A 13,583-nucleotide genomic window follows, 5' to 3' on the forward strand; every position below is an offset into this window, starting at 1 on the left:
AAATCTTAATAACATCAAAACTTAAGTGCAAATTTTATTGATATATGTATTTTTTTAAATGATAAAATATTATTTATTTATTTAATATATCATGTAACCGTGTATAGATTTTCAAAATAATAATAGTTAATAAATTATTTTACAATAATTATCTAAAATTAATATTAATAACAAATAATAAAATAAGTTTTACATATACACTTGTTAATAAATAATTTTTTTATAACAAAATATTATTAATATAATTACTAGACGTATTCCTAATAAAATTTCATTTAAACTTATTTAATCTTTACTATATAAAAAATATAATTGTCTCATTTAACTTTTTCTTAATAAATAGAGTTAATTTTTTAAAAATATATGTATTTCTTAATTAAATATTCATTTTTTTCTTTTTTTATTAATTAATTAATTTTTTAATTTTTTTTCTTCTGTAATATTTTTTAAAGGTTTTTTATTTTCTTTAATTAATAAATTCTGTATTTTTTTTTATTAATTTATCTCAATTTATTTATTTTTCTTCATTCGTTTATTAATTTTATTAATGAAATAGTATATAATATTTGATTGATTGTTGTAATTTTATTTCTTAATAATATTTGACATTCTTTCTATATTAACATTGAAATAGTATATACTATATAATATTTAATTGATTGTTGTAATTTTATTTCTTAATAATATTTGATATTCTTTTTGTATTAACCTTGTTTATTTTAAAATTGTTGGGCTAATACTTTGATATTACGCTTCAATAATAAAAGGTCATTTAATATATATTAATTCATCCAATTCCAAAAAAAATAATAATTAAGATTATAAAAAATAGTAACTCAATGAATTTTATTTACTTTTATTATAAACCTAAATAAAAAAATTAAATAAAAAAATTATTAATTTTTTTTGTTTATATTAAAGAAAATAAAAAGAATTTTTACAAAAATATTATAAAAGAAAAATAAATAAAAAGAGAAAAATTAATTAATAAATAAATAAGAGAGAGAAATTAATTAATTAATAAAAATAAAGAGAAAGAAAAAATGAATATTTAATTAAGAAATATAAATTTTAAAAAAAATATTTTATTAAAAAAAAAACTAAACCCATTCTTAATATATAAATTTAAATTTACTAAATACATCAGTTACAAGCATGGATTCATACTCTAATTGAAGAGCTTTTATATATATATAAAAGATTCATGATAACTGTAATAATAAAAAAAAAAAAAATTGTTTTATAAAATATTTTTATATAAATTATGTAATATTCAATATTATATTAAAATAAATAATATATGTGTATTAGTAAAAAAATATTTAAATTTAATAATTATTAAAAATTTATAATTAATAAAATAAATAAATAATTGTTTAAAACTTTAACTGCTTTCACCAACAATTATAATTAGCTTATAAATATTTATTTTTTCATTTAAATAAAAAAATAAGTTTATTTTTTAAATAAAAGCCAATTAATCTTTTAATTATCGCTATATCACTTTTAAATGAAACAATAATCATATAATAAATTTGTATACTAAAGTAATCGTTCATATATAATAATATTAAAAAAAATTAATTGTAAACTTGTAGGTAAACATTATATGAAATAAATATAAAAACACTGTTACTAACTGTAGAGACATATTTATATGCCAGTATAGATAAGTAACTCTAAAAATTTATGTAAATTTAATTTTCAATATTAATATTTTAAAATTTGTAATATTATTCCAATAATTGGATAAATATTTTATAATAATTGGATAAATATTTTATAATAATTGGATAAATATTTTATAATAATTATCTTAAAATAATATAAAAATTAATAAAATATATTTATATTCCTAAGTTATTAAAAGAGTTTAGGTTTCCAAAATGGTCCAAATATATAAAAACTAGTATTTTTTTAAACTCAATAATAATAAAATTTTCAGTTAAAAATATTATCTCAAATAAAAGTAAATTGATATCTATTATGATTGTCAAAATGAGTCAACTGTTTTGATATAAGGTTTTAAAGTAAATTTATAATTATTTAAAAAATAATTATTTGGTGTTCATTTTGTTTTTGGTAAATAATTTAAACTTGTATTAATATATAATGATAAAAATTTATTTAAAAAATAAATAATATTTTAATTAATAAATTAAGTGATTTAATTAATAAGAAAATAAATAAAATAATATTAATTAATTATAATTAAAATAAAATAAAAATACAATCACACAAAATCTAAGAGTCACAAAAATTCATGTTTGTTTGGATTTAATTAATTACTTTTTTGCATTGTTGAGGGTGACTTATATTTTGAGTTTTATGGAGTATTACTTGGATTCATTGGGTGATGCCGAGTTTTTGGGTAGTTATTGGAAATTTAGATTGATACGACTTATATGACAAAACGATATATTTGGATTAGTATCTCAATTATTTTTGGTAAACTATCTGGTTTGAGAGAAATCGCCGAACATTCAATGTTCATATTCGTCTGATGCGTATCATTCACAATACTATTATTATGACGTTTTTTAAAATTCGATCAAAAAAGTTAGTAGAGTTAATCGGAGAGTTAATCGTTATTCTCGAAATTTGTGAGTTATTTAGTACTTTTTTTATATTTTTTTTCCATGTCACGTCATTCTTTGTTGTTGTAAATAAACGATTTTTTTTTTATTTTCAATATAAATGAAATTTTTTCAAACAAAAATTAATAATAATAATAAAAAAAAATAGGTCATTTGAGATTTATTTAAAATAAACTATTAAAATATATTTTTAAATTAAAAATTAAATAATATTTTTTAGTATTGTAAAAGATGATTAAGATTTTTTTTTTTATGGTTAAATAAAATTAATATGAGAGATAATTTTTTTAAAGTTAAAAAAATACTTAAAAATATTAATATTGGGAAGACTTTTGAAACTTTAATTATCTTAATGAATTATTAGAACATATTTATTCAAATTATTTTTATGTTAATGATAAACATTAAGAATGATTGAGAAAACTAGCATTTAGCCGGATAATATTAATATAAAACCGTGAAAAAAAATTACGGATAACATTTTTTATTTTTTTTAACCGTTTTAAGTTTATGGGTGGGTCAACCCACAATTCGACCCAAGTATCCATTTACTCAACACCTATATAGATTAGTTAGTTAAAAATTTGAACTTATATTAATATTAAAACGTCCCGCGTTTATCAAATTTGGTGTTGAATTTAAAATATAAAGTCTTTGTAGCCTAGTTGGTTAAAGAGTTGTACTTGTTTTGTTAGGTTGCAAGTTTGAAATATACATCTAGCATTTTTAATTTTATTTTTAACCGTTTTAAATTTAAAAACGGGTCAACCCACAATCCGACCCAAGTATCCAAATTAACCACAGCTCTCGACCCGGCAATCCGGACACTTTAAAAATTAAGCATCATTAAATATATATAGATTAGTTAGTTAAAAATTTGAACTTATATTAATATTAAAACGTCCCGCGTTTATCAAATTTGGTGTTGAATTTAAAATATAAAGTCTTTGTAGCCTAGTTGGTTAAAGAGTTGTACTTGTTTTGTTAGGTTGCAAGTTCGAAACATATCTCTAACATTTTTAATTTTATTTTTAACCGTTTTAAATTTAAAAACGGGTCAACCCAAAATCCGACCCAAGTATTCAAATTAACCACAGCTCTCGACCCGGCAATCCGGAGACTTTAAAAATTAAGCATCATTAAATATATATAGATTAGTTAGTTAAAAAGTTGAACTTATATTAATATTAAAACGTCCCGCGTTTATCAAATTTGGTGTTGAATTTAAAATATAAAGTCTTTGTAGCCTAGTTGGTTAAAAAGTTGTACTTGTTTTGTTAGGTTGCAAGTTCGAAACATACCTTTAAAATTTTTAATTTTATTTTTAACCGTTTTAGGGTTTAAAACTTTTTTGCATTGTTGAGGGTGACTTATATTTTGAGTTTTGTGGAGTATTACTTGGATTCATTGGGTGATGCCGAGTTTTTGGGTAGTTATTGGAAATTTAGATTGATACGACTTATATGACAAAACGATATATTTGGATTAGTATCTCAATTATTTTTGGTAAACTATCTGGTTTGAGAGAAATCGCTGAACATTCAATGTTCATATTCGTCTGATGCGTATCATTCACAATACTATTATTATGACGTTTTTTAAAATTCGTTCAAAAAAGTTAGTAGAGTTAATCGGAGAATTAATCGTTATTCTTGAAATTTGTGAGCTATTTAGTACTTTTTTATATTTTTTTTTTCATGTCACGTCATTCTTTGTTGTTGTAAATAAACGATTTTTTTTTTATTTTCAATATAAATGATTTTTTTTCAAACAAAAATTAATAATAATAATAAAAAAATAGGTCATTTGAGATTTATTTAAAATAAATTATTAAAATATATTTTTAAATTAAAAATTAAATAATATTTTTTAGTATTGTAAAAGATGATTAAGATTTTTTTTTATGGTTAAATAAAATTAATATGAGAGATAATTTTTTTAAAGTTAAAAAAATACTAAAAATATTAATATTGGGAAGACTTTTGAAACTTTAATTATCTTAATGAATTATTAGAACATATTTATTCAAATTATTTTTATGTTAATGATAAACATTAAGAATGATTAAGAAAACTAGCATTTAGCCGTGCATTTGCACGGATAATATTAATATAAAATCGTGAAAAAAAATTACGGATAACATTTTTTATTTTTTTTAACTGTTTTAAGTTTATGGGTGGGTCAACCCACAATTCGACCCAAGTATTCATTTACTCAACACCTATATAGATTAGTTAGTTAAAAAATTGAACTTATATTAATATTAAAACGTCCTGCGTTTATCAAATTTGGTGTTAAATTTAAAATATAAAGTCTTTGTAGCCTAGTTGGTTAAAGAGTTGTACTTGTTTTGTTAGGTTGCAAGTTCGAAACATACCTCTAACATTTTTAATTTTATTTTTAACCGTTTTAAATTTAAAAACGGGTCAACTCAAAATCCGACCCAAGTATCCAAATTAACCACAGCTCTCGATCCGGTAATCCGGACACTATAAAAATTAAGCATCATTAAATATATATAGATTAGTTAGTTAAAAAGTTGAACTTATATTAATATTAAAACGTCCCGCGTTTATCAAATTTGGTGTTGAATTTAAAATATAAAGTCTTTGTAGCCTAGTTGGTTAAAGAGTTGTACTTGTTTTGTTAGGTTGCAAGTTCGAAACATACCTCTAGCATTTTTAATTTTATTTTTAACCGTTTTAAATTTAAAAACGGGTCAACCCACAATCCGACCCAAGTATCCAAAGTAACCACAGCTCTCGACCCGGCAATTCCGACACTTTAAAAATTAAGCATCATTATATATAGGAAAAAAGCTCACTTAGACGTATGTACTTGTACAACTAGCTCACTTAAACGTATATACTAATAAAAAGTCATTTAAACGTACTTACTATCAAAAATTGGCTCATTTAGCCTCTTTTAGTAATCATGGTTAACTTTTATTTTTAAATTTATATATTTATTAATTAAATATTAATATATTTTCTTTCTTTTTCCTTTTCATTAATTAAACAAAGTAATTTATTTTATTATTAAATTTTTTATTATTTTAATATTAATTTCACTTTTATATTTCATCTTCTTTTCTTATTAGTTTTTATTTATTATATTTCTTAAATTTTTATTTTTTTAAAAATTTTAACAACTTATTTATGAGTTTTATGTTTTACTGTAATATTTTTTTTAAGGTTTTTTTTTATTTAATTTAATATAATAAAAATGAAAAAGAGTTTTTTCTTATTCAGTTTAATATAAATAAAAATGAAATTAATAACTTTTATTTAATTTTTATTCACGACTTATATTAGTAAAGGAATTGTTTTGTCTAATATTTGATTATTACTCTTTTAGTAAGTTTTTATTATTATTTACTATAAATGCTCGTATATATAAAATAAAATTAAAATAATAATCATAAATACTAATATAAAAATAATACAAAATTATAAAAAGATAAAAATAAAGGTTCATTTATTAGTAATAAATGAAATAATAAATGAAAAGGAAAGAGAAAGAAAATATATTAATATTTAATTAATAAATATATAAATTTAAAAATAAAAGTTAACCATGGTTATTAAAAGAGGCTAAATGAGCCAATTTTTGATAGTACATATGTTTAAATGATCTTTTATTAGTACATACGTCTAAGTGAACTAGCTACAAAAGTGAACTAGTTGTAGCTAGTTGTACAAGTACATACGTTTAAGTGAGCTTTTTTCTTTATATATATATAGATTACAAATATAAATAAATAAATATTTAATTTTAAAAAATTACATAAGAGCATGTTTATTGTTAGAGGTTATGGTATCTATTACAATGATTTGAAGATAGATTTCTATCTTATTTTACATTATTATGTTGTGTCAATTTTTTTAATTGACTATATTTATGAAGATCATTTATGGTTATTGGATGTATGACGATCATCCATTGCTATTGGAAGGTATGGAGGGAGACTACTTAAAAAAACTATCTTTATATTTTTAGTGGATTATTTAACTAAAAAAAACATGACAATATTTAACACACCAAGTTGTAGAAAGGTGTCAAATTTATTTATGTATCAAAATTCTATTTATATATATGAACTTGTCAAAAATATTTAAAATAATAGTAATGTTAAACGGTGTTAAAATTTTTGCCACATGTAATATTCACATATTTTTTATTTTTTTTAAATTGACATTATTTTAATTATTTTTCCATTTAAACAAAACTTATTTTTACTTTCTCTCTTATCCCTCCACAACTCTCCATTTTTTTCTAATTTTCTCTCTTTGATTAACTCAAGTTCTTTTGGATTTTTACATTCTTCTAACCTCCAAATGCTCTCTAACTGAACTTTAAATAGTCATCATCGTTGGTGGAAGTTTTTGTTGGCCGATTCCTAAATCATAGACGTTGTGGCCAAAATCTTCATTAGTCGAACCCTAAATCATTGTCGCCATTAACGGACAATGTTGAATCAAGGTAAAATCTCCCTTAACCGACTTGTTTTAATTTTAGTTTTCATAATACTTACCCTGTTAAACTTTATCAGCTTCTAGACGTAACCCCCAAATCCAAGTCTTTCTCAGTTAAATCTTACACTATCATCATCATTGGTTGAAACATTCATTGATCGAATCCTAAATTGTCAATGTTGTGGTGAAGTTTTTGTTGGCCAAATCCTAAATTGTCAGTGCTGTGGCGAAGTCTTAATAACTCGTTACTTTTTAGAACAATTTTTATAATTAATCAATTAAATATTATTATTAATAATAAAATTACTCATAGATGAAGAAATGAAGAGAGAAATATTTAAAGAAAATGGTAAGTTGTGAGGGTAAAGAAAGAGAAAATAAATAAGAAAAGATTTTAATGTTTTATTTGAATAAAAAATAATTAAAGTAATGCCAATTTAAAAAAATAAAAAATATGTGGATATTACATGTGGCAAAATTTTTAACACCGTTTAACATTTCTGTTATTTTAAATATATTTGACACTTTTTGACAAGTTCATACATATAAATGGAATTTTGATACTTAATAAGTAAATTTGACACCTTCTTACAACTTGGTGGGTAAAATTGGCATTATTTCCATTTAACAATATCTAGAATGGCTCACAATATTACTATCACAACGATTACAAAGGTAAGATAGTAAACTCATTATTTTTTTTAGCTTGTGTTTTTTTATTTTATTATTATTTTATGTTTTTGTTGCTATATATGATTAAACCATTTTTAACTCATTAAGGAAGATCAATTGACCAAAGTTGTTAAAGATATTCAAGATCGAGTTCGATTCTCATTTATAATACCTTGAGTGGAGTTAAGGATGACAATTTAAAACCGTCCCGCGATAATCGAACCGAATTGCCTCGTTTGAGACGTTTTTTTCCGGTTTGATCGGGGATGGTATTTCTGTCTCCCGCCCCGAACTGTCCCGATTTCATCCCGATTATGCACCGAATATTAAAAACACAATTAAATATATAAAATTATCAATATATTTTTTATATTATATTTTATAAGAGTTTTATGTTTTTTTTATAATAATACATTTTTTTAATATATTACAATATATATTATATTAAAAAAATTATTTATTTTTGAGAATATGGTATAAACGGTGCCTCGCGGGGAATTTCTGAAACCGAATGAGGCGGGAATGGTAGTCAAAAATCAACGAAATAAAAATGAGACGGGAATGATAAATGCATTCTTCGTCTCCGAACCGTCCCATTGATATATCCCTAAGTGGAGTTGGTTAGGCTAAATTTCTATATTCTAAAATAAAATAAAATATAACAATAATTAATATTTTTTGTTTGATTTGTATGAATTATTTAAAATAATAATAATTTAAGAAAATGCATTAATTATCCGGTTAACCTATTGGGTATGAAATTACAAATTTATTGAAAATTAAATTCAATAGTAATTAATATAAAAACTGAACAATTAATCAACAAGTTTTATTTTCTTTAACTTAATACTACCCATAATTTTTTGTTTTCACAAATTTAATTGGGTAATACATGTAAATTTAACTATATTTGAAATTTTTGTTAAGACTTATTTCGATTAGCAAACTAATTTCGTTTTTAAATTAAATTACATTCATTCTTACTCGGAATTCATTCTCACTAAGAGAAAATTGCATTTTGGTATAAATTTTGCACGGTCGACCTGATTCAAAATATATTGCGGATTTCTATGTATTTCACTATTTCGTTACGCAATAAAAGTTGAAACGTATGTTAATTTCACCGAGAAAATATGAATTTTGAAGTATTTTAAATATGTCAATGGGTACCCAACTTGTCATACTACTCGAACCCGACTCTAACAAGTATGTAGATTTTATCATTATCCCGTCGAGTACCCAATTCCGATAGGTATTCAATTAAATACCTATAAGATTGTATAAGTTTAAGAAAAAATAAAAATTTAAACATGTTGAAAAAGATAAATTGATATAATATACCCGATTATTTATCTACTAGATGATCCAGAAAATATTAATTTTATTATTACTGTAATAATAATAAAATGTTAGAAAGTTTTTTTCAAGATGAAGCAATAACCCATGGAAGAAAAATAATTTTATTAAAAATATTAGAGAAATAAAGTTAAAGTAGAATCTTGATAAAAGCAAAAGCAAAATAAATAATATATTATTGTGATATTGTAATTATGTGGCATTTGAGATGTTAAATTAAGTCTTAATAAATAAAAAAAAAATTAAAATAATAAGGTATATTGTATGTGTTTAAAAAGCTCCTATTATGGTAACCCGATTTAAACTATTTAAACTTAATCCTCGGATATTCATGAATATTGAATATACCGATATACATTATCATTTTTAATAACACGTATTTTTAAAGATGATCGATCGTCTTTTTAGTCTATAATATCATTGTCTCAAAATGGAGTAGAAGAACTTATCGTCAATCGAGCTGAACAAACTATCTAAAGACGAAGTTAAAAATTTTGCGCGCAAGAAAACTTAAAAAATAAATTTGTGTTTATTTTAATCCAAATTAACGTCTCATAACATCTTAAATAATTTTAAATTTATAAAACTTTAATTCAAACCGAATTAGATGTATAAATAGCAATTTCATACTGATCCTATATATAAAAAAAAATTGAAACTCGATTAAATTGTATGAAATTATCTAATTATATTTATTATCCCAATTTTAGTTTAAGATGAAGGTTTTATAATTTTAGACTAATTTAAGAGAATAAAGAGTAGACTAACCAATATAATAACTTTGGATTTTGAGTGTATAAATAATTTTGATTTTTAATTTATTTTTAACCATACTTGTTTTCTTGACAAGGCATAAAAGTCACTCCATTAGAACTTTTTTTTGATCTCAATCTCTTAAACATTCTTTTGGACAATGAAATGAAATTTAATCCTAAAAAATAAATTAAGATTTGTTTAAATTAAATTATTATTTTAATATTTAAAATAAAAATATTTAAAATTAATTTAAAATAAATTATTAAAATATTATTTTATGTTTAAAATTAAAATTTAAAGTAAGAATATTTTAATATTTTAATTCATAAATAAAATAATTTAATGATTAAAATAATAAAATAAAACTTTCAAAAAGTTTTTATTAGTATGTCTTTAAATATAGAATGTAATAAATAATGAAAACGTGAATAGTGAATACAACCGACCTCTAGTTGGGCCGGTTATAAAGCGTATATATTTATTACGAAAATGATTTAAATATATAATGTAATATATGATTTTTTTTTTTTCTGTTTGAAGTTTGGACTATTCCTTAAAAGTAGCTTTCCGTTTCTCTCACTAAGCTCGTTTATCGTCCAATCCTCTGTTGTCTCTTTGGTTAGATTTTCCTCCACTGATTTCGTCATTTCAACAAGCTCGACTAGCAACAAAAATGATCTGCCTAACTCATCTTTCGAGCTTCAAAATTTGAACAAGAACAAATCTATAATGGGAACCACCCACTTCCACTTTGATGATAAACGCGTCCTGTTAAACTCTTTATGCAGAATCATGATCACGTTTGGCAACTATTTGTGGGTTTTGTCCTTCAATTCTTTATTCTTACTACTCGGGTTCATTTCCAAGTTGATTATCAGGTAAAGGGTTTGATCGATTCTGATTCATGACTGGGTTGTGCTCTGTTTTGCTCTGTTAATGATTATTTTTTGTTTACAGACTCTGCAGCAGCTTCAGAACGTGTAGTAATAATAAAGATGATAAAATCGATTTGATTGATTCCCCGGATTTGGAACCATTTGGGTTTTTTCAGTCGGAGGGTTTTCACGAGTACTTATTTGGGTTTCAGTTCCAGACGATTGAAGAAGAAGCAGATCATGACGACGGAAGAAACCCAGAATCAGATTACTCTGCTATCACGGACACTCCCCTAGTTCACAGCGCGATCAAGTTTCAGACTTTTCCCGTGAAAGCTGCACGCGGTTTCTTGGTGACTCCGGAAGATGTAAGCTTTTCTGTTAAAGAGATGTTTGTGAATCCGGAAAATGATTCTCAGATGGTTTCCGTCATGGATGTTTCCGTTTCCGATCACGGTTTAGAGAGAAAACAAGAGGAAGGTGTTCCTGGAGGAGAAGACGTCTCTTCTGAAAATCGTGAGGTGGACGATGAGGAACGCGGTGTTGTCAGCGAGGGTGATAAGTCCGATGAAACTTTGTCGCCTTCAAAAGAGCCAAAAGGACGTAAGTTATTTCATTTCGATCGAGAACGTGATTATTCTGCTCTTAGTGGAAGGACCCCATTTCCAGTTTTAGATAATGAAGATGAAGAAAATGATCTTGAATTTTTAGAGCAAATATCGGATTTGGTGAGGAATTTCGAGGATGATAGTAAAAGGATTAAAGCTCTGAACTTGAATGGAGAAAATCAAGAATCCCTCGAAGTAATTAATAGGGAGATTCCATTCACAACTTGTAATGATTATTCAACGGAGGGTGACGATGATGATGAAGAAGGGTACATCATTGACTTCAAGTCGCACAGGGAATTAGGGTTTATTTCAGAGAGAAAATCAACGGGTGATGCTGAAGCGTCATTAATAAAGGAGAAGAATACATTCCAAAGATGGGATTTTGATTTAGAAGAAAAAGAAAATGAAGGTAATGAAGAAGAAGAAGAAGAAGATGATGATGGGTTTAAAGACATCCTAATTCAACATAGAGTGATGGTAGAACAGCTGAAAATGGATGCCAAGGGTTCGAGAAGCGGAAAGCTTTCCACGATCATGGAAGAATGCGAGACCGTGAAAATGGATTTGAAGCCGTTGAGATTAGAGGAAAGATTGGATCATAAAGACCACATGAACGAGATTCAAAAAGTGTACAGAAGCTACACGGAGAAGATGAAGAAGCTTGACATCTTGAATTACCAGACAGTTCATGCAATCAGTAAGTTTCCAATTTTGGTAATAAATCAATTATATTTCGTATCTGATTATGATTGTGCAATTAAACTAAGAGAACATAGAAGAATGCCCCACACCAACTTCTTAAACAAACAGATTTAAAAAAGAAAAAGAAAGAGAAGATTAGGCACATCTTTTAGTGGGGTCTCTCCATCAAGAATTAATAATGGCGGTTCATAGTGCCTTGCCTACGTTGATTCTCCTGCTTTTATTATTATTATGAATCTATTCTTTATGCAATTCCACCTAAAAATCTGTTCTTGAATTGACAAATCGAGCTTTCTGTATGTATATCCGTAGGCTTTCTTCACATGAAGGACCCATCACCATCGTCATCATCATCATCATCCCACAAAGACCCAACCTTGAAATCGCCGGTTTCTGCAATAAAAACGCTCATTTTCTCGAGCATGTGGCCGTGCAAGCTGCGCAGGATCTACTCGGCCGATCCGACGGTGAAATCCATGGCGGAACTCCACAGGGACCTTGAAACGGTGTACGTAGGACAAGCCTGTCTGTCGTGGGAGATACTTCAATGGCAATACGACAAGTCGAAGGAGCTTCTTTTAAACGATACCGACAGCCAACGGTCGTATGGGCAAGCTGCTATCGAATTCCAGCAGTTTCAAGTTTTAGTTCATAGGTTTGTAGAGAACGAGGCGTTTCAGGGTTCCAGAGTTGAAAACTACGCCAGGGATCGTTGTTCACTTCGAACCATACTTCAGGTTCCCGCCATTAAAGGTACGTGTATCAGGGTAGCAATCAATTAATTCATTCAAAAACAAAAATTAATGAATGGGGCGATCAATCCACTTTGCAGACGATGACTGCTTGAAGAACAAGACAAGGAGGGGGGAAATCAAAGGAGCTGGATCAGAAGAAGTAGAGAAGAAGATCTCGATTGCGGCACTAATGGATGTGATAGAAGAATCAATGCGATCGTTCTGGGAGTTCATTCGGGCTGATAAGGAGGATGCCACGATTTCGATATCGAAGAGTTTATTACACAACAGAGGAGCTGAACAACAACAAGAGAAGAAGGATGAAATGGAACTTTTGAGTCAGCTGAAAACAACTCTTCAAAAGGTTGGTACTTTTAAATTCTTCTTTTCTTCTTCTTTGAGATTGTTAATTGAATGAAATGAATGAATGCAGAAGGAGAAAAGGGTGAAAGGAATAGTGAAGAGTGGGAATTGCATAGTGAGGAAATTTCAAAAAAAGCAGAAAGAAGGAAGAAGAAGAAGAAGAGAGAAAGATGAATGGACAGAGCGACAGCTGATTGCTCAGGTGGAATTGAAGCTGGTGGGAAGGGTTATGAACAAGACAAGATTAACGCAAGATCAGTTAATTTGGTGCCAGATGAAACTCAACAACCTCGCTGTAATCAAAGGAAACATCCAAATCGAACCTTCTTTTATGCTCTTTCCTTTCTAACAACAGCTTCTTTTATTGTATATATATATATATATATATATATAAAACATGTTCTTATTAGACTTAGACATAGACGACAGCTTCCCAGTTGGC

The 13,583-nt window shown here is 25.7% G+C and overlaps 1 protein-coding gene across 1 annotated transcript; it reads left to right on the forward strand.

Annotated features, from left to right (window-relative positions):
- The first annotated feature begins 10,424 nt into the window (after positions 1–10,424).
- Positions 10,425–13,512, forward strand: LOC124926359. Its single transcript, XM_047466568.1, has 5 exons — positions 10,425–10,734; positions 10,814–12,039; positions 12,357–12,797; positions 12,877–13,142; positions 13,212–13,512. Exons 1-5 carry the CDS (start codon positions 10,586–10,588, stop codon positions 13,488–13,490), a joined length of 2,361 nt encoding a protein of 786 aa, XP_047322524.1. The 5' UTR covers positions 10,425–10,585; the 3' UTR covers positions 13,491–13,512.
- Positions 13,513–13,583: the final 71 nt, after the last annotated feature.

Source organism: Impatiens glandulifera, chromosome 2 (assembly GCF_907164915.1).
Source record: "Impatiens glandulifera chromosome 2, dImpGla2.1, whole genome shotgun sequence".
Lineage (NCBI taxonomy): Eukaryota > Viridiplantae > Streptophyta > Magnoliopsida > Ericales > Balsaminaceae > Impatiens > Impatiens glandulifera.

Excerpts from the sequence above, each read along its gene's own strand:
- LOC124926359 (XM_047466568.1), top strand. The coding sequence starts at position 10,586 with ATGGGAACCACCCACTTCCACTTTGATGATAAACGCGTCCTGTTAAAC. Across the intron at positions 10,735-10,813 it reads ATTTCCAAGTTGATTATCAG|ACTCTGCAGCAGCTTCAGAA; the intron begins GTAAAGGGTTTG and ends TTTTGTTTACAG. Across the intron at positions 13,143-13,211 it reads TGAAAACAACTCTTCAAAAG|AAGGAGAAAAGGGTGAAAGG; the intron begins GTTGGTACTTTT and ends GAATGAATGCAG.